Below are 27,749 nucleotides of genomic sequence, written 5' to 3' on the forward strand. Positions count from 1 at the left end.
ATTAAAATGGTATCGAGGAATAGTGTCCAACGGTAAAAAAAATAATCAAAAAACAAAAACAAAAACAAAAACAAAACAAAAACATCAATACGATGGACCTAATTATTCTCAGGAAACGCATTGAGGGTTTAAATAACTCCGTTACGGCCTGTGCTTTTGCGCCAGACTTTAACAATATAAAAAAACGCATGTATTGTTAAAATCTATCAATTTAATCGATTATTAAAGTTAAAGCATATTGATTTATTGATATGCACTTTTCCTCAGACTGGACAGCATATATGGGTCATTATCAGATAAAGTCCCAAATTGATGTCGCCAGCTTTTAGGAGCTACTTTTTGCAATAATCATGATTTGTAACTAAACAGTAACTTAAATATATAGTCATTATTCTACCCAAGATATTGTTTCTCAGATTCGCTGATTATGATTCTTTTTGTTGTTGTTGATGTTAGTGCTGTAACGTGTCAGCAAAATCACCATGTCGCCATGTTTGGGGGAAGCGATATATCATCAGGTCTATTATCGATATGGGTGGATATCATTAACAAATAAAACAGTTTCTGATGTTATTAAAAGTTATTTTCTTCATATTAAACATCAATTTCATTTACAAAAAATGCTTGGGAGGCAAATGTTACTCTGTTGCCAAGTTTCATGTCAGAGTAGGCCTACCGTAACGCAACGTTAACAGAGGCAACATTAATATAACCTATGTTGATTTTAATAAAGTTATTGTGTAATCATTTGAATAATCTAATTAAAATTAGCTCCACTATTACTGTTAGACCAGTAGAGCTAATTTTAATCAGATTGTCATTTGAAAGTTGTCATTGCTACACATGCATTTTATGAGCACCGCAGGCAAAATAGCTTGGATGATTACAAAGTTTTTGCCAATTTGCTACTAAATGTAGAATGGCTGTGTTTAATCAACGTCGGTACCATAACGCAGATTTGCAATGGATTCTGTGAATTTGGCAGTTAAATGACCATATAAATATATAAAAAGGAATGGCGTGTTGGATATGGCACCATGAAACATTGCATATAGCTATGCATTTTAAGTAAACATAGTGTCATTTCTGTAAAAGGTAGTCAGTACCGTAATATCAATTGGTACCGTAGCATAGTTTCCCGTTACGGTACTGACACATTATTACATAATGACCGACATAATGGGTACCATAAAATGCAAAATAGATATTAATATTTATAACTGTATATAATAGTAGGCCTATGCTAAATTAGACCGGAATAACTCAAAACTACGACATAAAGTACTGACAGTCACTTAATGCGTACCGTTTCACATATTAAATCGAACTTCACAAAAACTTAAAATGCAGTATGTTTTTGAAATGGCATGAAACTTAAACCACAGCCTTTAATATACCAGTCGTGGTGCACGGTTGGGACGGAAAAAAACTATCAAAGAATGGATTCAATGATGGACGTAAAACTTCCTACGACTAAAGCAACTGAGACAAGCGATCTAACTTACTCGAATGAGCAAGATCCCACCTTCCCCACCCCCACCCCACCCCCCCCAAAAATAATAATAATTTTTTTTAAAAATCGTCTTTTCTGCAACTCAATAATAAGATATAGAAAGTAGTATAACATAAATACGGCAGCCATGGCTGGTGATGAAAAGCGGCTTGGAAAGTTACGGGTGGTATTATGATGTCATCATTTGGTGTTATTATGAATGCCAGTCCATTAATGTATGCAGCTAGTAGGTTTGTTTGATTACAAAACAAAATGAAGCATCCGATCTGGCGACCATGAGGAAGGTTGTAGTTCGTAATCGGTTGAGAAGTCCGAGTGCGATGAATTGTCTTCTCAGATTGCTGTCAACGCTGACATTGACAGGTGAGTTCCCATGAACCATGATCATGATGAGTGCTACAAAGAGCCTTTACCGTTCCAAATATAAAAACGCCAAGGTATAATGCCCCCCCCCCCCCCCCCGTTTATTATTTTTAGTTATGGTTAGAGGTTAGGTTTTGGTTAGGGTTAGGGGAGGGGGGATCCGGGCGGATATTTTTCCTTGCCAATGTCCGAGTAGCCTACTGCTGTTGGAGAGCTATATCCTAAACTATCGAATTCCGTCCCATATCACTTCCACACTCTTTCTAATCACACTGTGCAAACAAATTTTAAATCCACAGCATATGTATGAACTAACCAAGTCTCCACCAATCAAAATAGAAAATGGGGGTGAAAAAAGGTAATTAATTTGTTTTCCTCCTTTTTCAGTACTTACTCAAGTTACTGGTAGCAGTAATTATATTATCACATACACATTTAATCCTATATCCAAAGGTTATAATATATTAAAACCTTTAAAAATGAAGAGACTAGATTTGACAGATCTGTAATGACTGTCATCTGCATAAGTCACATGACTGAAACTCTTAAAATGTGTGGTGTGGTGTGTGTGTGTGTGTGTGTGTGTGTGTGTGGGGGGGGTGATGTATGAAAGACCATTTATAAATGTCAAATCCACGATTGTTTTTGAGAAACATTAGTAGATTCTTTACTGTTTGTAAAAGTAAGCTTTCTTTTTTAGCCACCTATAAAAGTTGTTAGCACAAGAAAACCTTTTTTTTTATATTTATGAAAATTTATTGATTACTTGACAAGCTGTTAAAGGGATGCTCGCGTAAGGCTGGACTGGTATGCATATTCAACAATATATGATGCACATTAATGCTTAATATCAACAAGTATAATCATATAGTTAATTAATAAAACGGATAAATGTGACGGCCATTATATATAATGGGTGCTGTCATTTGTACCATCCCAGTGAATACGCCCTTAGGCGAGCCAGTGGTTACATAATACTTAACGTGTCACGTCAGGAAGTCTTAGAACTGAATAAACAAAACGTTCCTGATTTTTGCAGATGCATCGCAATGTTCTGTAATAATATCCATCCCAGTAAGCCAGCAATAAGTATATATTATTTTTCAATACAAAATAAACCACCATTGTCAGAGTGTTGAAATAATTATTATGTTTTGTACATAAATTAACCCATAGTTAAATAGATTATTGTACTTTCAAGTCATTTATCAGCATTCAAAATAAGCACTTGTCTGTCTGTCCCGACAAGTTAAAATTTACTTGGAAAAGCATAATTTACCTTATGGTTATTCGGCGGACAAGTAAAATTTTTTTTTTTAAAACAGTATCATAATGTTTAGCAATGGTTGTACTTAAAAACCCCAACGAAATCAGCTGTGTATCATCACAAAATGTTATACAAATATCGTGGTTTGAGAATTAAATAAACATGGTCTTGATAACACAATAGTCTTAGCTCGGGAATATTCGGAATACCTTGGAGTTGCGATTGAGTTCCGAATTCCCCACTCCGGAACATCTCGGCTGACCTAAATAATTTATTTGATGAACAAATTATATTAGATACCATTCATATTTAAAAACAAATTTTCTTTTTATATTGTTTTGTTGTTTAAGTTTAAAGTAGTTATCTGTTTACAAGTCAGTTTTCCCTTGATTTATGTGAATTACTGATTACATCATTGGTAATGTGATAACACGAAAACCTGTTAGATGGATTAATCTACGATTAAAAAACATATTAGTTAACATTTATCATTATTTACATATATATCTGCAGTGAATTTTATGAAATTAGTTACTTAAAAATAATTGTGCATGACAAAACAAAATTACGATCGATCAACAAACCCGTGAAAAGGCGGGATAAGCCCGACCACGTGGTTTCTTGTTGATTTGTTATCAAAACAAAGTGGATATAACAGGCCCTTTCTATATTTAAATAAAAGTTAAAATATGGCTTGTCTCCCCACCATAGAGGTTGTTACCATCTCCCACTCCAGATATCGTTCCTACGGGCGTCTAGTCATGGACGTTGCCCGGTACAAATGTCAGAGTTCGACAAATCAGCTAGCCAGATGCCCGTGGCTAGTGGTTTTTAAGTTCGGGCTAGTGAGAAAGGCAAAACCACTAGCCCATGCGAGCTAGTGGTTTCCCCCCTCCTCTCGTCATCGCGGGTTTTTTTTTCTTTCTTTCTTTTTCTCTCGGCTGAAATTTCGTTTAATAAATTTGATTGTGACGTTTGTCATCGAATAATATCAACAACGCAATCAGTATATATAATAATAATCCACTTGAGCTAGGTCTGCAAACTGCAGTAACATGCTATCTCTACATCGTCACAGTTACAGCATGCATTGTTTACCTTTCCCTTTCAAGTTTCTGGCACAGGAAATAAAGTCTAATGACATGCGTGTTTTGATTGGTTAGACACGTCACGTGGTAGTTAATCTCGCACATATGTTTTAGGCTAAGAACTTGGAAATCACCAATCGCGACGACAGGTTAATCTCAATCAAGTAAACCCCAGCCATGCTTTGAATTTCAGTGTTTGTTTTATTTACCTATTGTTTTCTAATTTAACACTTCGCTAACATGTGGTTATCGGCAATCAGGAAAACAATTTACTTTAATGGTAACCGCATATGCAATGACTCGGCTTGGCCTATTATGTGTAGCGGTTTGGATAATACGTCACAGCTGCCGATACAAGATAATACCTTTTTTGTTCATCAATTAACAACGGATTAGATGTCGCCGTTATATTCTTTTGATATCGGTCTGACACGGAATAATGCCCTGTATTTGGCATCACCGTTCCTGGCGACATAAATAGTAGGCCCTAAATATATAACCAACTACCAAATACACTGAACCATCTATTACCGTGTGTCACACTGTCGTACCCTCATTTAAATTTAATTATTTTGATAGTGCTTTTAGATACCAACCAAGCGTTTGCTCAATTATATTTCCACGGGGATAGGGCAAAAACGAAAACGGGACAATGACGATGGATCACACTTGACAAAAGACAAAACGTACGACACGACAAAAAACTGAAAGTTACAACATGATTTAAGTGTTTGTTTTATTTTACTGTTACACTCGTAAATGTGTAATATTACAAAAATTATATAAAAATCCAGTTATAATTGATAAGGAATTTGGGCTAGTGCTTTATCTTAGTGGGCTAGTGGTTTTCACAAACCCACTAGCCCTGTGGCTAGTGAATTTTCAAAATATTTGTCATACTCTGCAAATGTGTCATGCCAAGCTTTGATAAACAAAAACTTCATTGATATTAAGAGTAAGTATCTCTGTGTTGAAGTAGTGCGATGTAGTATGTTTTAAAATGCATATTTAAAGGGTTCTTTTTTGTTTTTACCATATCATGCACATGCTTATATACTTTGCGTTTTCCGTAGAAGAGTTTCCTATGTCTATTAATAGAGCCGAAGAAGCCCTATGTGAGGCGAATGGCTCAACGACCAACGCATCCTTTAAATGAATGATTTGGTACATCCTTCTAAACTGAACAGTAGACGAATCATCTAGTTCTATTGTGTGTATTTAATGTAAATTGTATGTCTGAAACAACATGGTTCCATAGGTAGCACCATAGCAGTCCTCATTTATGGCAGAATATTGGACGAGTCTCCGTGTTAGTTCAATAGTTGTCACCAAGGTACCTTCACTTCAGTTATCAGTGGAACTGTCATGGGCGTAGGTCCAATTTTGATTAATTAAGTCTTCTAATTCAAAAATATAATCTTCTTGCAGTGTAGAATACTGACAGTATTAACATCAGAGGATTTAATCTCTACGATAAATGTCAAGAAACTGAAAATAGAGCGTCTGGAGGTGTTTCCATTATTGTTAATGATTCCCCAGAGTGAAGTCATATTAAAGACAAATTTACAAGTTGGGCCGTATAGGTCACGGCTCATAAAACCATTACTCTATGTTCAGTTTTTTTACCCCTTCGAAACAATTACATTTTTAACCCTGGGGACTTTCAAGGTCTTCTTGATCGACTCCCTACAGGTAAGAAATTATCAAATTTTTATATTTTATGCGTTTATAAACATGTTAAGTCAGAATGTTGATTCCCTTCTACAGAACTAAAATTTTATGTTTTAATGGCATCCCGGGCACTACATGGCCACTGATGTAATGGGCTCCGGTTCGCTGTCAGACTCTTCTTCCTGGTCATCGCATGTTTTGTCACAAGTTATCTTGACATTTTCAACAATCTGCTCATTGCTGAGACTTGCATTGTTGCAAATGTCTCAACCTGTTTATCAACATTAACAAACTCATCAAAGTCCATTCGCAGTTCATTGTCGATAGAAAATCTGCATGTTACGTCACCAACGAGATCAGGTAATGCTGTCGTTTCATTGGCTGGTGCTTCAAGCAACTCTGTGTGAGGCACTCGAGGAACAACCCCTGTATGAATCCAACAGTTTTTGATGGTTATGACACTGACAATATCCCAAGCTTGTTTCACCCAAACGAATGCCATCACTTAGTGGTATCTGGAGATCATTACCAGACCTGGAGTAATTAATCCGTAAATGAAATAACGAATTGAATGCACTATCTGTCATGTGATCATCAGAATGTCGTTTGTTCCTGTCCTGCGAGTGCTAATTGGGCATGATTACTGCAGCTACCCAAAGCAGTTGTTGCTAATTGCCACTCCATAACACAAAGCTGTACATTCACTGTATACTAGTACTACCAGTGGTCATCGGTGTTACATTTTCACCAATCAACAGGTTAAGTAAAGCACTATGATTGACTTCTGACTACACTGTTAGTGGTATTATCGAGGGGGATTATAATGACTAAGTGGAGTTCGGTTCAAAAAGGACAGCGGTAGGCGGGGTTGGCGTTAAATGGAGGGGGGGGGGGGGGGGCAATAAATTGAGGGTACATTGTATTGTTTAACAACAGTGGTTCATTGATATTTTGTTTTCGATCAAGTGAACACTGTACATCCAAGAGCATGTGCATTGCCAATTTTACTTACAAGATTGAGCAGTAACAAGGGACATTTTTGCTACTTTTACACATAAAAAGTGTTTATATTGATTTATGTTCTTGTCATATCAACTTACTTTTGGATTGGTATTGTAGCTGATGGGTTCCTTTATACTGTTGCATATAAATATTTAATGCAACTGTTGTAATTGTTGAAAATGGGTTTTTAAAATTGTGTAATGGAGGGACATAAACTACATGTCATAAAATTACTCTCCATTTTAAAAAAATAAAATAGCTGCACATGCTAGGTATCCAATATTGAAAGTAGAATATAACTAAAATCAATAATATAAATCTGAAATACATCACTTAATTTAGTAACTACATTTTTAATAAATTGTTTTGGATCTCAATTGAACACAGTACATCCAAATGTATATCAAAACTTGTACATTGCCAATTGCTTGTATTGATGTTTTAACACAAGTGCTATATGTGTGTTTATATATATATATGAAGAGTTAACGCGTAAAACGCGATATATCCATTTTTCATTTTCAGTAAAAATGGGTTTTTTAATTGGCGTATATCGCGTTTTGATAAAAAAAAACAATGGGATTTACCCAATACAATTTCATAAGGATCAATCACGTTGTGCAGCAAATCAGCGGGCCTACGATTAGCCCTTACTGACATACAATAATGACTTTAACTAAAAACAAGAAAGAAAATGGTTTATATCGCGTTTTGTGCCTGAACTCTTCATATAATCAAGTTGAAATTATGCAAACAATTTTGGACACCTATAATATATATTATTTTTAATGTTTTGGTTTAGTATTCACTGGATCACATACATCAACACCAGTAACAATGGGACACTTTTTTTGTTGTTGTACTGTGACCGAATCGTGCAGATAACTATTTCTCTGATTCTACTGATTATGGTTCCATAATCCAAATGGTAAAGTTTCATATATTTGTATGTGCATGTTGAGGATATTAAAGCTGGATGATCAACTTGAATAAACATCAGACACACTGATTTGTTCATTATCATGAACTACCAATACTATCTGCAGATAACTTGTGGATAAAAGTTAAAAAATCAATTTTACTTGTGTATTTTGTAAAAAATATGATAACCCTAGGTTGTTGGGTTTTTGTTTTGTGTTCTCTGTAGCATCTTTATTTTTCTGAACAAACAATACTAGTAGGTATTTTAACTGTAGAACTGTTTAATGTAAATGATATTGAACATGCAATGATTGGGCTTATATAAATGAATACTAGTATATATGTTTGAAGCAAAAAATTCTTTTATACATTTACCAAAAAAAAAAAAAATCTGTCATGTTGCTGTTTAAAAGGTCACAGTTATTATTTCATTCATTTCAACTATTTCCGTGCTTATATCCTATTAAGGTTCAAGCACGCTGTCCTGGGCACACACCTCAGCTATTTGGGCTGTTTGTCCAGGACAGTGGGTTAGTTGTTGGTTAGTGGTTAGTGAGAGAGAAGAGGGTGTAGTGGCCTTACACCTACCCATTGAGCCTTAAGAATTCGCTCTGGGTTGGAGCCGGTATTGGGCTGCGAACCCTGTACCTACCAGCCTGTAGTCCAATGGCTTAACCACTGCGTCACCGAGGCCGGTGTCACAGTTATTACAACATTTCCCATTTCCCCAGGGCTTTTAATTAGCACCAATGTGTGAAGTAAATTAATAAGCTTAGTCTGCCAGAAGTAGAGATACACATTCTTTTGTCAAGACAGTTCCAAAGTGATCAGGTAACCATTCCCATTGTCCTATAGACAAAAACTGTTTGAATATATTCTCCATTAATGGACAGGTTTTTAATCTGTAACAATGACTAAATTTATTTAATTAAAAAAATTAAAATTTATTACTGGCAAGCTATTGATCATAAGGATTGAAAAAAAAAATTATTTGCTTTGACATGAAAAAATAGAAAAATCTTTTTTCTTTCGGTAATGGAGGGACAAATAACGGAAGGACACCACAAGCATATTTTAATTTGATTACTACTAATTATGCATACTAGTATTTAAAAGTGAAAAAATTTAGCTAAATATTTAAAGTAAAGTATGTTTTAACTATATTTAAAGTTGTTTAATATGTCTAGATCATTTTGTATTGTCTAGTACTGTCTGAAAAAGCTATATATTTTTGACAAAAAGTTACTCAAGATTGTTAGTCAAAATGTGATTTGCTAAAATGGGCATAACTTTTGAATGGCTAGGTGTATTTAAGAACTAATCAGTTTTGTAAACTAGACATAAATAGCTTTCTGATCCATATAAGTTAGTGAATTCCCAAATAATTAATTTTCCCAAATGTGGCCTTGTGCTTGATGTTGCCCCTATGCCCAAATTAAGTACAAACATACTGATTTCAAAACATTTCAATTCAGTGCCACTGAAATGTTAAGCTTTAATTAGATTAAAATAACTTAAAATATATTTCTAAATATTCACAACTCTTCATTGGCAGTTAATAACATTACTGTGCTGAAAAGACCTCGTGCTCAAAACAGACGAAACACTTGTGCCCAAATTAGTGAGATTTATAATTATTAATGCCCTGATTGCTTAATGTACATGTAGATGGTCAGGTCGGGTCAAAGGGCTTACAACGTGCACATTTGGAGCACACTTTTGTAGTGCACGCCTTTGTAGTGCACGCCTGTCATGGGCGCAGGTGTCGACTCACACTGGCTCCTCTGTCCAGCACAGAAAAGGGTTTTGGGTGCGAGGAGGGACCACCCACACTGGCAAGAGCAAGAGAGCACTAACAGCCCGACCAGGGTCAGTAGCATGCAACGGTATTTGTGATGCCATTGAATTTTGAGTGTCCTGTAGGATTACCGGTAGTCCAAAATATTAACAAATTGTGCAGTTTTCATGAGGAGATGGCTGGTTGTTCTGCATGCATGATGGCTGGTTGTTCTGCATGCATGATGGCTGGTTATTCTGCATGCATGATGGCTGGTTATTCTGCATGCATGATGGCTGGTTATTCTGAATGCATGATGGCTGGTTATTCTGAATGCATGATGGCTGGTTATTCTGCATGCATGATAGCTTATTGTTCTGCATGCATGATGGCTGGTTATTCTGAATGCATGATGGCTGGTTGTTCTACATGTATGATAATGGATGGTTATTCTGCATGCATGATGGCTGGTTGTTCTACATGATAATGGCTAGTTGTTCTACATGATAATAGCTAGTTGTTCTACATGATAATGGCTGGTTATTCTGCATGCATGATGGCTGGTTGTTCTACATGATAATAGCTAGTTGTTCTACATGATAATGGCTGGTTATTCTGCATGCATGATGGCTGGTTGTTCTACATGATAATAGCTAGTTGTTCTGCATGATAATAGCTAGTTCTACATGATAATGGCTGGTTATTCTGCATGCATGATGGCTAATTGTTCTGCATGTAATGTATAATTTTTGCAGGGGGTAAAACCATTAAATTCGGGCAAAAGTGATACAGATATTTGGGCAAAATGTGCTAACCTAAGACCTTTTCACCATGTATTTCCATCATGCTATCCTCAAAATTATTTGTATTCTGTGTAAAAATGCATTGTGATTAATTTGCAACCTTATATTGCTGTTTGACAGTAATACTAATATGAATAAATGTTTTGATCCAGATTCAGGCATTTTTGTTAAATTTGGGCAAAAGCCAGCCTGCCCCTATAAAAATGGGAGCCCGTATGCCTGTGCATGTGACAATACATTTTATTTAGAACAGTGGCATGTTACATACTTAAGAGAAATTAAGATAAAAAGAACAACAGAGAGTAGGGGTTTTTTTGCACAAACTGTGTTTACAATACTGATATGTACCTGTACATTAATATGTATATTTATCATATAATAGCTAGCATGTCCAGTGTAATCAAAGGATGTCACGTGACATTTTTCAGATCACATTCTTTCAGAATTTGGTAACTTTGCAAATTAGATGTAAATTAATCAAGGTCATGACACTATGTTTATTGACATTTAAGCAAATGTACTATAGTAACATTCCATAATTGACATATGCATTCAGTCACTGAACAAAAACATTTCTTTAGCAACTTTACTCTGAAAGCCGTCCAGTTTTAATTTATTTTTATGTAAGGATATCCAAAATGACGTCAATAAATTACTTCAAAAAGACACTGTGTTTTATTTTTTTAAATTAAAATTTGTTTATGTCATTTGAATATTGAGTAATAGTTGACTGGAATTAATGTTGCGTATACAGTTTACAAAAATATGTTGTATTAAGCTTGAGATTACATGTATATAATAAAGAGATTGATATTACCCTGGCTTGTTTTATTATTGTCAGTATCCTATATTAGGAATAAAAATAATCAGGGCTTGCATAGTAAGGGCTCACCCTGTACATGGTCAAATTAGCCATATGGAAACTTTTATTAAAAGTGGCAACAACATTTAGTTTTTGGCTAGGAGATTCCATAACCAGTATATGCAGCCATTTGACCATGTGGTGACCCACACACACTTTTCAGAGCTGTCCTAGCTACACTGTAAGATGATGCAGCACATCATCCTACATGAAATAACCATGATGGTTGCTTTGACTCCCTCTCTGGTAGAACTATATCCTATTTGAAACCCCTTTTTTAAATTGAAAAATCAAACTGAGAAAAGTGACATTTAAGTTCAGATTTTGTATTGAATAACTACATTGTAAATCAAAATTTTAAAGCATGTGTGGTGTTTGTAATCACACATAAAAGCTATGGCTATGAAGATATTTATGATCAAAATAAAAAATTACTTTTTTCTCCAGATTTGTATCCCTTGACCTCTAATGACACCCCCCGTCCCCCACCCCCCACACTTTTCAAAGTTGAGCTCCACTGGAATATGATGCAGCACATCATTTTACATGGAAGAACTATGGCTGTCACTTTGACTCTCTTGGATAGACCGAAATCCTAAAAATGTGGAGACTGCCCCCGGAACTATTATGAATAATTAAATTCAATATATTTAATAATTCACTTGTTAAATCATTTTGGAAACAACACCTAAGGTAAATGACCAATATATATATGTGTATAACAGCACTCAAGTACTTCACAAGTTCTAATAGAGAATACTGAATGATCATTTAATATTCTCTATTAGAACAAGTACATCTGTATACATAATGCTTACACCTACAAATACATAAGATGTAAATCTAATCTGTAAATATGTTACGTCGTTCATATAATGTGCAAAGCGGTTCTGTGCTTCATACTTGCATGGGAGTGGGAGTGGGAACTATTTTCGCGTGCCCCTATCCATCATGGTTCAGGCACGTCCACCATGGATCCGCGTTCTGACTTCGTCAGCCCACGGTTCCATGGCGGAGGGGGCATGAGTCCCTTGCATGAATGTAAAACATTTTCACGTTCCATTTATAAATAGTTTTAAGATGTGGTAAAGTGTCATTAAACAAACATTCCTTTCCTTACACCTATAGATACAATGTCATGAAGTCCTCTAGTAGTGCACTGACTCTGCTTTGTAACTGCATGTTACAGGAATTTGATCCCAGTATCTACCAACGTTAAACCATTTGCATTCTGGTTGTATAACTAAAGGTTACATACAATGGGCATTGTTTACTGGATATCCACATGCACATGGACTTACTCTGCTTTGCTCAAGATTCATTTCACAAAGATGTGTGTTACTGGACTCCGTCTGCTATCAGGTAGTTAAAGCCGGAATGAGCCATGCATATTCTGTGATAATTGAGTACACTAGCTGTAGTGGAGTTTTTATGGTGATCAAACTGATGGAATATTGATTGTTCTATTTGCATGGTGTGGAGGTTCTCCACAACACCATCTACAAGAAGTGGACCTGGAGTGCAATAAACTCAGGTTAATACTGGCTTCATTTGTTTTTCACACACACATGTACATATACATGTATGTAGTTGTTCAGCCAAATGTATCACACAAGGGACTCAAAAGAGACAGCCTATTAAAGTTTATAGTACAAAGGCTTTATACAGGTACAATTGGCCATTGTACTGCATTTGAATGTTATGTGGGGCAGAACGTAGCTCATGCAGTGGTACAACGCTCTCCTGATGCGCAATCGATCTAGGGTCAATCCCTGTCGGTGGGCCCGTTGGGCTATTTCTCTTTCCAGCCAGTGCTCCAGAACTTGTGTAACAAAGTCTGTGGTATGGTGTATATGAAAGATCCCTTGCTGCTAATTGAAAAGAGTAGCCCATGAATTGGCGACAGCGGGTTTCCTCTCTCAATATCTGAGGTTCTTAACCATATGTCTGATGCCACATAACCGTAAATAAAATGTGTTGAGTGTGTCGTTAAATAAAACATTTCCTTCCTTGAATGTTATGTGGAGACGGATAAAAAAAATTTTTTGCCTGTTCAAGCATGCCTGTTGTGGGCACAACCTCTGACTTGGCAAAAGGTTCGATCCGGTGTTCAAAATAAGCACTTATATGTTTGTCCTGACCAGTGATAATCTGCTGTGACAAGTAGAATGCACCTTAGTAGGTTGTCCAGTAGGTTGTTATTTTGAGCAATCAAAAACACTGTCCTTGCTCTTGAACAAGTTATTTGGACAAGTTCAAATATTGATGGCAAGTAGATTTGTAGATGTACTGCTTATTTCTATCACTGCTATCCTAGACAGGTAATACATGTATTATATCTAAAGTGTCCTCTTTTATAGGCAAGTGTTTTAATGATTTAAAAAAATAGGGCTGAATTTACAAAACATTTACAATACATAAACACCTGCATTTAAGAAAAACAGGCTTCATAAATTCATGAATCTGGACTGTGTCCAGGACCATGGTTTAATCACTTGTGGTGTTTACAGTGTACATGTTCAAGGATTTATTCAAGCATTCTGTGGGTCCGAACATAATGATGGGACCCTAGTAAAATAACCTGGATTCCATCAGACATGGGACCTGACTAAATAGCCTGGATCCCATCAGACATGATAGGACCCTAGTTAAATAGCCTGGATTCCATCAGACATGGGACCTGACTAAATAGCCTGGATCCCATCAGACATGATAGGACCCTAGTTAAATAGCCTGGATTCCATCAGAAATGATGAGACCCTAGTAAAATAACCTGGATCCCATCAGACATGATGGGACCATAGTTAAATAGCCTGGATCCCATCAGACATGATAGGACCCTAGTTAAATAGCCTGGATCCCATCAGGCATGATGGGACCCTAATAAAATAGCCTGGATCCCATCAGGCATGGGACCCTAGTATAATAGCCTGGATTCCATCAGACATGATGGGACCCTAGTTAAATAGCCTGGATTCCATCAGGCATGGGACCCTAGTATAATAGCCTGGATTCCATCAGACATGATGAGACCCTAGTTAAATAGCCTGGATTCCATCAGGCATGGGACCCTAGTAAAATAGCCTGGATCCCATCAGACATGATAGGACCCTAGTTAAATAGCCTGGATTCCATCAGACATGATGGGACCCTAGTAAAATAGCCTAGATCCCATCAGACATGGGACCCTAGTAAAATAACCTGGATCCTATCAGACATGATGGGACCCTAGTAAAATTCCTGATGTATATAGAAGGCTGTGTAGTAGTCTTGTATCTACCTCATTAAGGTTTTAAAACTTACTTAGGGTGGTAGCCAGACTGTACTGTGGTACGAGTCCAAGAGTTGATGACTTGACAGTATACCACTCAAGGCAGTGTGGTACATTGTGCATATACAAGTATCACAGTAATGTGATTTTCAGCTTTTTTATGATTTCAATTTAAAAATTTGCACCAAGTAAACAGAATTTGATAACTGATCAGTGATATGAAATGCTTAAAAATAACCTAATATTTAGTTTAAACAATATTTATTGCCGTCAAAATGCGGTTTGGGATTGGCCAACAGGCAAGAGCCTATATTAAGGCCTCTCCCTACATTTATAAATACAAGTTTGATACATCAAGATGACAGAAATAGTATAATAATTTAAATAAATTCAAATTAGCTAAGATGAGAAGAATGGAAGAGAGAGAGAAGAAAGGAAAAATAAAAATAGATAGTTGATATGATATTATTTAGTCACAGTTGGGAAGGGAGAAGGAGGAATAATGAATGGTTAGTTATCGAAACGTTTGCTATTAATTATAAAGTCTGAACAGATTTAAATATAACACTATTTTCGTGGGTACTAAAATTTGGGTCACCAAATAATAAAGTCTTGCAATTAAGATTGTGATATTTTGACAGGTGAGTATTACGAATTACATTATATAGTGGACAATAACATAACAAAATTTCTGCATCTTCAATAAGATGTCCACAAGTACAAAATGGACTGTCACTTACGTGTCTTGCAAATTTATGACCATTTAGATCGCTAGTTCCCAAGCGGAGTCGACTATGTAATATCTGTTGCCTTCTATCACCATCGTAAAAGTAGCACGGTACAATTGGGTCTGATTTATTTAATTCTGATTTAATATTCTGATTTAATATTTGAGTGCATTGTACAGTTTTAAAGTTTTTATGTCATCCTTAGTTTGCACAGTATTAGGAGGCAACCCCAGCGCCTACATGTCATGACATTTCCATGCTTATATATACAATTTTAAGGTTTAAGCACACTGTCTTGGGCACATGCCTTGGCCATCTGTCTGGGATAGTGGTTCAGTGGTAGTTATTGGGTGGGGGTAATTTTTGGCATGCTTCCATCAGAGAACTGTTCAAGCATGCCGGTCATGGGCACAACATCTGCCTTTGTCAAAGAGTTCTGTCCCTGACGGGGTGTGGATGGGGGGTGTTAGTGAGAGAAATGTCAGCGTTATAGTGGTGTTATGCCGTTAGTGAGTCATTATGGTGATGACTTAAGTTAACCACTACACCACCAAGGCCAGTCACATCAATTTTAAACTGGATCATGTAGCCATGACTGTTGCATGCTCACGTACAACACACACAATATAATACGGTTATGTGTGTATAGTAATTGATAAACATTACTCATTACTCATCAGGCTCTGTCTGCATGATACTCAATTAATCAGATTATTGTACCTCTGCTGAACATGGAGGAACCAGCTGGCAGCCTATTACCATGTAACCTACCCAGTATATTAAATTGCTCTTAATTAGAGCTCCATGGGCTCCCAGCTCGGGTTTAGTTTCCATATCTCAGTAGCTGAGAACACAAGTTACCTGCATGTATTGTGGCCATCCTAGTCTGGTTACAGGAAAGCAAGAGTAGGCCCTATATGTAATATTGGCTTAACTTGCATCATTTCTTTTCAACTGTTTAACACTCATTGTTAGGTCATTGTGGTTTTTGTGGCGGTTATGTTCTCATGGGGAGCCAGTTGCTGTGGCTGTTAAGAATGTGGAATTGACTGTATTGTTTGTGTTTGGATACACAGCTCCTCACAGCCATGTTCTATCAGTGTCAGGCTGATTGCCCTGCAGGCATTGTACAAATGCACACTGGGCTCTAATCCATGGGCAAGATGTCCAAGTTCTGCTTTATTTTGTTGCTAACTGCTACACATCACAATCCGTGTACATGCATATATATAGAAGTCCATATAGTTAAGCTGGCATGGTGATCTGAGTACTGTTGGTGGAAGTCGTAAATGATAAAAATAGGTATTTTTATTTTTGATTTTAGTATTTTAATTTAGTACAAGTGTGATCTTTTTCTTTCTTTTTTTGTTTCTTTAAAAAAAATTTATAAAAAAATAATAACTACCTGAACGTGTATGTGTGCATATATATATATAATGTTACGGTGATAGAAATAAGCAAAATTGTTTACTAGTCCACTGGACAAGTACATCTAGAAATCTACTTGTCTGCCAATATTTTCACTTGTTCAAACGGTTTGTTAAATACAAGTACAAAGACAATGTTTTTTACTGCTTACATTTTTACTTGCCCATACAGGGCAACCATTGAGGTGAAATTTGTTCAAGCACATTTTCACTTATTAGCCATTTCTGCGAGAGGGACATTCCCAATTTTTTTTTTTTTAAAGTTAACTTTTTCACAAAATTAATTACTTTTATCATTACTGTATGACTTTCTTAACCCTAACCCTAAACTTAACCAATTTTCATTCTGGGGGAGGCCCCCATACCCCCTCTGATTAACTGATTGCATTCAATACAGTAGCGCCATACCCCAAAATGTCTTTCAGATTTCTGGCAGAAACACTGGTTAGGACAAACGGACAAGTGCTTATTTTGAACACTGTGACTGTGTTATTAAGTGCTTACATATATATATACCTGTAGTACCTGTACATGTACATTCTAAGCATTTTATGTCTATATTTAGTTACATGTACTTGTATGTGTTTCTTTTCTCTCTTTTTTTCTGATTGAAGGCAATTTTTTTGTGTGTCACTGTGACCTTATTTTGTTGCATATTGTCATTCATTAACAAGTACACTGAAATACACATTTTGTAGATTTGAGACAAAGAATACACAGTTAAATACAGTGAAAACCCTTTACACCAGTCGACCACGGGACCAAGTAAAAACGCTGGTTTTAATCAGTATCCAGTGTAGAGAGGTTGTGTTCAGTACTGATATTTAAAAAGGGACTGTGAAAAATATTCTGTTTTAAGGAAATTCAGGTTTACAAGGGGTCCAGTTTAGAGGGGTTTCATGTAGTTGATGATTGTTGAAACTATTGCATATGTACTATCACAATAAGACATTTTATCTTTGTTCAAGTAGTCATGTTTAAAGTCTTACTTATTTGCAAGAGCCAGACATGGGTTACATGTGTTTAAATGTGTTTAGATGCCTGTTTTTTGGAGGCTATCTTTATGGCATGTGATAAGACACTATTATCTCCAGCACACTTGTGAATATCACTAGTTTATAAAGCGGTGGTGGTCGTTTGTAAGAATGATCTTGCCAATGTATACAGTTTGCTTTGAAATGAAATTTAAAACAACAAATTATTAAAAAGCAATAATAATAACAATTTTTAAAAATTAAACCTATAATTTTTATTAAATACTTTGATTTTCTTCAACAGCTTGATGTAGAAGAAAAGTATTTTAGATAAGAATGTAACAAAATATTTTTTATTGTTATGCATAATTTGTTGTAGAATAATATTGTGAAATAAGTAAAGTAGCTGATCATGTGCATGTACATTTGTACTTGCCCACACACAATGGAAAATAAAAAACAAAATTAACATTTGGTTTAGGACAGATAACTCTGTCTCGTTATTTTGTGTTCATATGTTCTTGTATTTGTGTGGATGTGTTTGTTTGGTTTCTACATTTTAAATTACAAACCACAAATAATTCCATTATAAACTGATTTCATGTGACTTCATATGTGCCACACATCAGCCAATTTAAGGTTACCAGTTATTTCATTTATCCTGTGATCTACTAAAAAGTTGGACATATATATAGCACTGGCGTAGGAAGGGGGGGGGGGGGTGCAACAGGGACACGTGCCCTCCCACTTTTCAAATATTTTGCTTTATATTTGCTTTATAATAGTGTAAAGTGTGTAAATATACAAGTGTGACCCACCCCACACACTTTTTGGCACCTTCCTATGTCACTGTATAGTTTTATTCAGAAAAGCTGTACAGGATCAGTCTTGATGATTTCACCATTTTGCAGTGATATGCAACTTGATTAAAACCATTACCATTAATAAAATTTCCAGTGGTTTGAAACCAGCTGAGAGATATATAATAGTTTGTTTCCATAATCACGTAGTTGTTGATAACTGCGGGAATAATCAACAGTTCTAGAAATATATTCCAACCACCTGTTATGACCCCTTTATCTGGCAGTTTGTTGACCCGTGATCCGTTGGGTTATCTAACTTGTTGATGTCGGTGGTAGTCTATACATATACACGTATATATATCATTATTTTATAATACGCTTTTTTTATCTGAACTGACTGTGTTTCAAATTTGTTGCGTAAATTCATTGTTAGTGCTGATTCTAAAATCAGGATAAATATTGCAACCACTGCAATTGCCCACGGCAATCAGCAATGCTGTAGAGATTGCCGTGGAGTTTTTAATTCTCCACCGCCCTTTTTTGCCTTGGATTATATTCAGGGTTTTTTCAATGGCATGTTTTTTAACCATGGATATTTTCTTAATTACAGGGATTGTGTTGTATGTACTTGTACATGTACATGTATGTAAGTCATTTGATTATTAATTTGGTTGCTAATCAATTCGTACCCTCGTCATTTTATACCATAGTCAGTTCGTACCTAATTTGGTTGATTCGTACCCTGGTCATTTTGTACCATTGCAAAAACTAATTTTTTACCGTAGTCATTTATTACCTTGGTCATTTCATACCATTATAACTGAATCAATGTAATATCACTCTTGTAGTGTCTTTTACAAAATAACATTACATTACAGGGGGCGGGAAGTAGCCCAGTGGTACAACGCTCGCTCGATGCGCGGTCGTTCTGGGATCGATCCCCGTCGGTGGGCCCATTGGGCTATTTCTCGTTCCAGCCAGTGCACCACGACTGGTATATCAATAGCTGTGGTATGTACTACCCTATCTGTGGAATGGTGCATATAAAAGATACCTTGCTGCTAATCGAAAAGAGTAGCCTATGAAGTGACAACAGCAGGTTTCCTCTCTCATTATCTGTGTGGTCCGTAACCATATAATTAACCGTAAATAAAATGTGTTGAGTGCATCGTTAAATAAAACACTTCTTTCTTTCATTACATTACAAACCTCTATAAGATGCAAACACCACCTGCAACTGAATAAAAACAATAATAAAGATGCAAATAAACAATATCCGGCTATTTCGTACCATGGTCAACTTGGAAAATGGTTCAAATTAATTTATCATAATTATTAAAATGTAAATATAAAAAGTGCACTTTGGTCAATGATGACTTGTTAAAAATATATACACTGCTTCCCTTGGTAGACATTTTTATTTATTTTTAAATACAAGTACATTTATATGCAAGTAATCTATTCACTTGTACTGGTACGAAAAACTAGGGTATGAAATGACCAGACCTCGAAATGACTTTTCACAATAGTACAAAATTACTAGGGTACAAATCGACCAAATTAGAACATCTAGAAATGATTAAATTAAATGACTAGATACATGTATATGTGAAAATACTCTGTATGTCCCCTACCAATATAATCAACATTTTCATTTTATGTTAGTCAAGTATGTATATGGGTTTTAAAATATCCAGTCATATTTTCTCCCAAACATTTTATTCAGGCTATATGAATTGGGTAGACCGCCTCGTATTTTGAGGCCTCATGTAATTGTCTAATGGAAAAATGTAGCGGGTTTGCTCTTTAAGACTATATGTCAGAATTACCAAAAGGTTTGACATCCAATAGCCGGTGATTAATAAAGTGGTATTGTTAAACAAAACAAACTGTTCATGTGATTGTGGTATCTGGTATGGCCTCAGATTACAGTTATCTTCCCATTTGGTTGTCCAAAATCCGGAAGTTTCACCGCGCAAGTAGTCTGCTGTTTGACTGTGATTATTTCATGGCAGACAGCTATGAAGTGGCAACTGTTTGACTGAAGTGACAGGGGATAGCATGTAGTTTGTAAACATGTGTAACTTGTTGACATTGAAGACTTGTTTGTGGTAATTCCGGCCCATGCAAAAGTAGTGCTTTTTGTGTAAAATGGGTGTACTCCGGCCTGGTTTAGAGGGTGTGTCTGTTTAAACCAATATGCTGGGAGAAAGAGCTGGACAACAGGGGTTGTCCTTTTCAGGGTATGTGTCCCCCATGCAGGCAAAGGTACATACAAAACTTCACGGGCCTGCTGATATTAATAAAAATGTTATAGCCACTAAGGCTATATAGAAACATATAGCGAAATTAATTGTGGTCTGAGGCCATATGTGAGACTAGTTACCAGAAAAACCAGTACCAGAATTACAGTACAGTGTGCAAAAAAACCCACCACATTTAATTTCCAGGTTTTTTTTTACACTTAAACATGTCCACATGTTACCAGGATGTTCATTGTCTTTGAAAGTACATGTAGGAGGCTGATGAGAAAGTAGATGATTATATGCTGAATGTTGTTTTAGATTTATCAGAACAAGCATGAAAAGTAGGCGGTGGTTGTGGGAGAGGTAGCTGCTCATGAACTTTCTGTGTTACATAGATACATGTAAATTTAATGGATTGATGATTAAACAATGTGCTGATAGGAGACAAAAACATTTGTATCCTTGCAGTTCCAGCCATGTCTGCCAGTACGCAATGCTTTGACTGGAAGGGTGAGCCGGTGAACAACGGGATGAAGTTCTTCCCGACGGAGGACCCGTGTTTGATGTGTACATGCGACAATGGCTTCCAGATCATGTGTAAGGCCGTGGCGTGTCTCCCGCCCCAGGACCCGAGCTGCAACAAGCTGGAGAAGGTAAAGGACACGTGCTGCGACTACAGGTGTCTGGACCCGCTTGGTGGCAGCAACTCCACCGACGGCGGCACAGGTTAGTGTTGTCAGGTCTTATCACTTTACACTGAATACATCGCTGTGGTGTGCTAATGTATCATAAACTGCACGGCTAGCTCTTGGTAGGCAGAACATTTCGCCAAATTGTCTATCAAACTTCAAAAAATTTGCAGAAAACCTGTTACGTTCTAACAAAATCTCAATTATTTCATGAAATTATTTCGCCAAAATAAAATAAAATTCACCAAATATTTTTGAAATTCACAATTGGTGAGTGCCAGAGCTAACCCTAAACTGTAGTGTATGGTTATTAACAGTGTTTTTGCTAGAAAGAAATTTTTGGGTATGGCGCTATGGAATTGGATACAAACATAGTCAACAGTGGATATGGGGGGCTTTCCCCAGAAAAAAATGGTTAAGTTTAATGTTAAGGTTAAGAAAATCATACAGTAATAATAAGGGTAATTAATTTTGTCAAAAGGTTGACTTAAATAAATAAAATCTGCAAAACTTTAGGTATGGCGCCATACCCATTTTACCCTCTGGCAGAAAACCCTGGTTAAATATTCAGAGAATACTTGATGTCCTATGAGGCAATACTATTTATCTTGCATACATGAGTGAATTGAAGTTCTTTACAAGCCTTTGGAGAGTGAAAGATGGCATCAGTTCACTAGTGCCAGTCCTTGGATAAACTACTAGGCCAAGTAAAACAAAATGTTTGGTTCCTGTTACATGCCCCCGCAAAATCAGGGTAGGTAAGGAAATTTTTTTATTTAAAATAAAAAATATATATATGTGTTTCCCGATTTTCGAGCTAATATTTGCTAATTTTTTGTGTTACAGTGCAATTGACAATACATACTTATTTTCTAGACAAAAAAACCTCCATGTCCAAACCTAGTCCAACCACAAGTCTAATACTACATTGTAAGGTTATAAACTATGATGACACTAAAATAACACTATAATTTGTGCATTGAACAAAAGGTTAATATAAAATCTGCAGGGGTTGTATCTTCCGAACATAACAAGGTTTTAACTATGACATAGTCTCACACTTAGGTTTGACACCCTATAGCCAATGTAATTTTTGTGCTGTGGTGTTGTTAAACCATTCATTGGGGGGCCGGATGTAGCCCAGTGGTAAAGCACTTGCCTGATGCGTGGTCTGTCTAGGATCGATGCTTGTCGGTGGACCCATTGGACTATTTCTCATTTTAGCCAGTGCACCATGAATGGTGGACTCATTGGGCTATTTCTCATTTTAGCCAGTGCACCATGAATGGTGGGCCCATTGGGCTATTTCTCATTTTAGCCAGTGCACCATGAATGGTGGACCCATTGGACTATTTCTCATTTTAGCCAGTGCACCATGAATGGTGGACCCATTGGACTATTTCTCATTTTAGCCAGTGCACCATGAATGGTGGACCCATTGGGCTATTTCTCATTTTAGCCAGTGCACCATGAATGGTGGACCCATTGGACTATTTCTCATTTTAGCCAGTGCACCATGAATGGTGGACCCATTGGGCTATTTCTCATTTTAGCCAGTGCACCATGAATGGTGGACCCATTGGGCTATTTCTCATTTTAGCCAGTGCACCATGAATGGTGGACCCATTGGGCTATTTCTCATTTTAGCCAGTGCACCATGAATGGTGGACCCATTGGACTATTTCTCATTTTAGCCAGTGCACCATGAATGGTGGACCCATTGGGCTATTTCTCATTTCAGCCATTGCATCACGACTGATATTGTCAAAATTGTCAAAGGCTGTGGTATGTGCTATGCTGTCTGTGAGATGAGGCATATAAAAGATCACTTGTTACTAATGGAAAAATGTAGCTGGTTTCCTCTTTAAGACTCTATGTAAAAATTACCACATGTTTTACATCCAAAAGCTGATGATTAAACAATCAATGTTGTTAAACAAAATAAACTTTAAAACCATTCATTCATTCACTCACTCAGTCTCTCATTCATATTAACCCATATTTTCACATATAATCTATGTTTACGTTTCCAGTTGTTGAAGATGACAGCATCACAAACCTGGGTCTGCGACTGGTGGCCAGCACCGTGACGTCATTCCTTGTGCTTGCATTGCTGCTGTTTGTCGTCCACAGGCTCAGACAGAGGCGCCTCCTACTGGCCATGAGACGTAAGATAGTACATTCGATTTTGTCATTAATTAAAAGTATAACTAGTTTGGTACACTGCAAATCAGGGAACTTTTATGTTCCCTGCATATATCTATATTTATATATATATATATATATATATATATCTATATACCTATATATATATATTTTACCACTTAAATATGTTTGAGTTAGTCTAGCAACTAACTGTATACTGTAACCTTTAGAATACTGAGTTAGCTGTCACAATCACACAGTTTACTTCAACTGTTTTAAAGCCAAAATATTCACCAAAAATTGGATTTTTAACCAAAAAATAATCAGACAGAAATACGGAAAAAAATAAAGTAAGTTCTGGTTGATTACTTTTTTCCTAAGTGCTAAAAACGGCAGAAAATATGAATCTGTGAATGCAAAGCATACGGTATATAGCATGTGGACTTGCACAATATTGGTGGGATGTCTCACCTGCAGTGTCTTAAAGGTTGAAAATCATACACATGTACCTCAGCTAGATGATACGTGTGACTACATCATTATGGAGCAAAAGTCAGAACATTTTTAATTATTTGAATGGAATGAATGAATGAATGCTTGTTTAACGACACCCCAGGAAACGGATTAAAATTTATATTATTGTAATGTCAGTGATGTCATCTATCCCTGTTTAGATCATGAGAATATTTTATATGCACATAATATTAATAAATAATGTAGTGGTGTTACGGTGTTTGCTCTTGAAGCTAATTTTAGTCTCGGCTACAGCTATACATGTGAATTTTTATACATACATTTATTATAGTCTAACAAAAGTGGAACTGTTTTTGTTTTTTTAATTCTAATGGTAAAATGTATTAGGATGTGTGAGAAGGTCTCAACATCACTGGCCCAAAATCGGTAGAAGTTTTTGTTGTGAAAAATATTGTTTAAATTAACCATCTTCTTGTTGTAGTTCAATTATATGTTTAATTTCCTCTTCAGTGTATTAATGTGAATATCTCTGTTTTCATACAGGTTTTGAAATTGAAGCCAGGAGGCACCAGATGGAGGAAGCCGATTCCGACCTCAATATCCCAGATACCTTCTTTGGTATTGAGTGTCCTCCCTACGAAGACCCACCACCACCGTATTCCTCACCCAAACCCACTCCTAGAATACTACCAAGGGAGGCACCTCCACCCTACGAAGAAGTGAACCACACTCAAAACAGTACCCCTGCTGGTGTTGGTAATGGTGATGGTGGGAGGATACCCGACAGAAGTAATAATAATCATAATCATAATAGAACACACGACGTGGTGCGGAATCAAGGCACTGAAGTCTCGCGTGAATGCAACAACCAACAAGCTATATGTAGTCGTTCTGTAATGAGTGAAATCTGTCAGCTCATTCACGATCATCACCAGACGAGAAATGCAAGGACTAATGGAATCCCTTTGGAGCAGGAACAGCCACAGAGACAGTCGCCAGCGTCTAGCACAGAGTGCACACCTTCAAGACGAGCTTGGAACAGTCTGGACTCGTCACAGAGTACACAGAAGGCAACCCAGAATGAGTGTCTGGGTAATTTTTGTGAAAGTGTTGAGTCTTTGCATGGCTGTGGTTGTCTGAGCGAACAGACACTTTTGAAACAGTCATACGGCCCGGAGAACTCGAATAATCAACAAGACGGTCGCGGCTTGGGGAGACAATCAGGACAGTGTGGTGTTGATCAGGTTTTAGGATGTGCTTGTACGCAGTCGCCGCCGGACCGTGAACTACGAACACCTGCATCATCGGGTAGTGTGGCTTCAGAGAACAGGGAGCACGGCTGCGTGCCAATCAGTAACATGCATAAATATTCTTCTCTGCCATCTAGTAGCAGAAATATTGCAGTGGATCAGAGATCCGATTCTGTGCCAAATGTTGGAGAAAATGAAAAAACATTGACAAATCATAATACAAAATACCCCATTTTGCCAAAGCCATTGTCCTGCCGACCTGATAAGCGTAGTGAGCCTGGTAATCATTCACAGAGTTGTGGCCCACTGAGGAGCAGTCTGCCCAGGATGGTGAATCAGGAAGAGATCAGTCAGAGTCTTCCACTTGTTCTTCCAGTCAGTGCAGACCGCATAATGGCCTGTGACAGATCAACAGCATTAGTAGAGGAAGGCCCTGGTCGAGTGGAAACACAGGAAATGCACAAGTTGACGGACAGTGAACATCACACGTTGAGGAACATTCGTCTTTTAAACCTGTGGTGTGATCCAAACTCGAGGCCCGAGAGCCCGGGGTCGCCTAGCTCAACCCTGGAGAAAAATATTATCCGATCACATTCAGTCAATTCAGAAATTTCTTTGATATCCGTGTGTTCAGAAACTGGTGAGAAACGGGCATCTAGAAATGCTGCCAAAGTGTTAGAAAGTGATTCACAGTATCCAGAAATTCCTGTCTCTGCACATGCCTTGAGGTTAACACTTGAATCTGATGCAGTCCGGGGTCTTGAAAGGGAGGCTACTCCTCAAAAATCAGGATTTCACAATGTTTCTGATAATGGAAACTGCAAGTCTCCTGCAGTATCAAACGATCATCACAATTCCACTGTTCTTAATCCAACTGAATTGAATCGGGACCATTTTGAAAGTGCTGCAAGAGATGAGAAACTTAAAAAACTACGGTTAAATGCTATTAAAGAGAATGGCATTGAAATGACCAGTTACGTAAAACCTTCTGAAGAAAGTCATTCAACAAACGAAGTAACACAACCGCAAAACAAGCAACCTGAGCCTTCTAAACACAAGACGAAGACCAAGAAAAAAGAAAAACAGAACCGGCATTCCACAGGTGGTATTATTACTCAAAAACCAAAGAGACCCCCCTTGGCTGCTGTTCATTTAGGCAGTGCAAAGATGACTGACGCAGCTGCTGAGACTGCTACACTATCCAACATGAAGACCTGTGCAATACAAGTAAAACCTGCTGTAGACCCCGCAAAAAAGAAACCCAATAAGTCGGTGGGTGGTTCCTTCAAGCAGTACGGTTTTATTGATGATCCTAGTCACTTTCAGTCTCAGCCTGTCGTCAAAGATGACCAAAAAATGGACTTTGTTAGGCAGAGTCCACGGGACGGCAGACATGTTACCAAAGATCCTGAACACAGGAGTCCAATAGTGGCAAGCAAACTTGGTGCGAAAAGACACTTGACAAGTGCAGACAAAAGCTCCTACAGCCCCAGTCCGACGAGACACAAGACATCCAGACCACGATCCATGATCCATGCAACAAAAGACGCAAGTCCTGCAACGGAACATCTAAACCAGTATTTGGTAACCAGTCAAAACATTCCCCGAAGGAAGTTACAGCAGAGTTCTCGCTCTAAAAAGAGACAGTCGTATCCAGTGTCTCAGAATGTGCAACCTGCAATGGATGTCTCCAGTAGTTTTGTAAGCACACCACATTCTGTGGTGGCAGCTGAGGACAGAATAGCTAACAAAGCGGAGACCATCTCCAGTTCCTTGTCAAATGGAGCCGTTGTACAGACTCTGGCAAAGCAACAAGTAGAGCATGATTCTACTAGCAACAACCCTATTGGACTTATTACTGTTAGAAATGGACCCCTGAGTAGTTACGTTTAGTGTTTAATATTTTACATAATATTTTTATTATTTTATGTTGTGTCTCACTTAGCAGGAACACTTAACAAAGACAATTCCTTTGCATCATGTGGACCATTTTCTTTGTAAATACTTCTCAATAATATTGCAATTATTATTATAGTAGTTGTTTTGTTTTGTTTTTATTTAGCATCATATTACTTTGTCTACAGTCTATTTAACAGTTGTATCGAGAGTTACACGCCTTGCATGTACCTCTGCAGAAATACACAAATAATGTAATATGATTGTCAGTATATTTTCTTGTTTATAATCACAGGTTTTTACAAGTTTACTTGAAAACATATACATGGAGGCCTACTTACTACTTAGTGATTAACTGCCTGGGTGTTCTTTTTAATTTGTTTCCAATCCATTAAAGGAACAGTCCTGAGTTTACAACCATTGTAAAATCTTTCCGACCATTAGAACCTTTTTGATGATGTAACATACAAATTCAATACATTTTCTTATTTAAAATATCATGTCTGTATTTACAAGGTGCTTGTAGTAGCCCAAATCAGATTTTAACTCCCAATAATTTCGTACGTATGAAACAATATA

General features: G+C 37.0%; 1 protein-coding gene across 2 annotated transcripts; it reads left to right on the plus strand.

Annotated features, from left to right (window-relative positions):
* The first annotated feature begins 1,657 nt into the window (after window positions 1-1,657).
* On the plus strand, window positions 1,658-27,749 carry LOC121368305. 2 transcript variants are annotated; one of them, XM_041492976.1, is made up of 4 exons: window positions 1,658-1,876; window positions 21,185-21,442; window positions 23,439-23,573; window positions 24,568-27,749. In XM_041492976.1, exons 1-4 carry the CDS (start codon window positions 1,789-1,791, stop codon window positions 27,165-27,167), a joined length of 3,081 nt encoding a protein of 1,026 aa, XP_041348910.1. In that variant the 5' UTR covers window positions 1,658-1,788; the 3' UTR covers window positions 27,168-27,749. The 2 variants fall into 2 exon arrangements, with proteins under 2 accessions (XP_041348910.1, XP_041348911.1); XM_041492977.1 differs by lacking the exons at window positions 1,658-1,876; window positions 21,185-21,442 and adding an exon at window positions 21,455-22,163.

The sequence above is a fragment of the Gigantopelta aegis genome, chromosome 3 (assembly GCF_016097555.1).
Source record: "Gigantopelta aegis isolate Gae_Host chromosome 3, Gae_host_genome, whole genome shotgun sequence".
In the NCBI taxonomy this organism is placed as follows: domain Eukaryota; kingdom Metazoa; phylum Mollusca; class Gastropoda; order Neomphalida; family Peltospiridae; genus Gigantopelta; species Gigantopelta aegis.

Coding starts and splice junctions, on each gene's coding strand:
- LOC121368305 (XM_041492976.1), top strand. CDS start 1,789: ATGAGGAAGGTTGTAGTTCGTAATCGGTTGAGAAGTCCGAGTGCGATG. Junction 1,877..21,184: donor GTCAACGCTGACATTGACAG/GTGAGTTCCCAT, acceptor GTATCCTTGCAG/TTCCAGCCATGTCTGCCAGT. Junction 21,443..23,438: donor CTCCACCGACGGCGGCACAG/GTTAGTGTTGTC, acceptor TTACGTTTCCAG/TTGTTGAAGATGACAGCATC.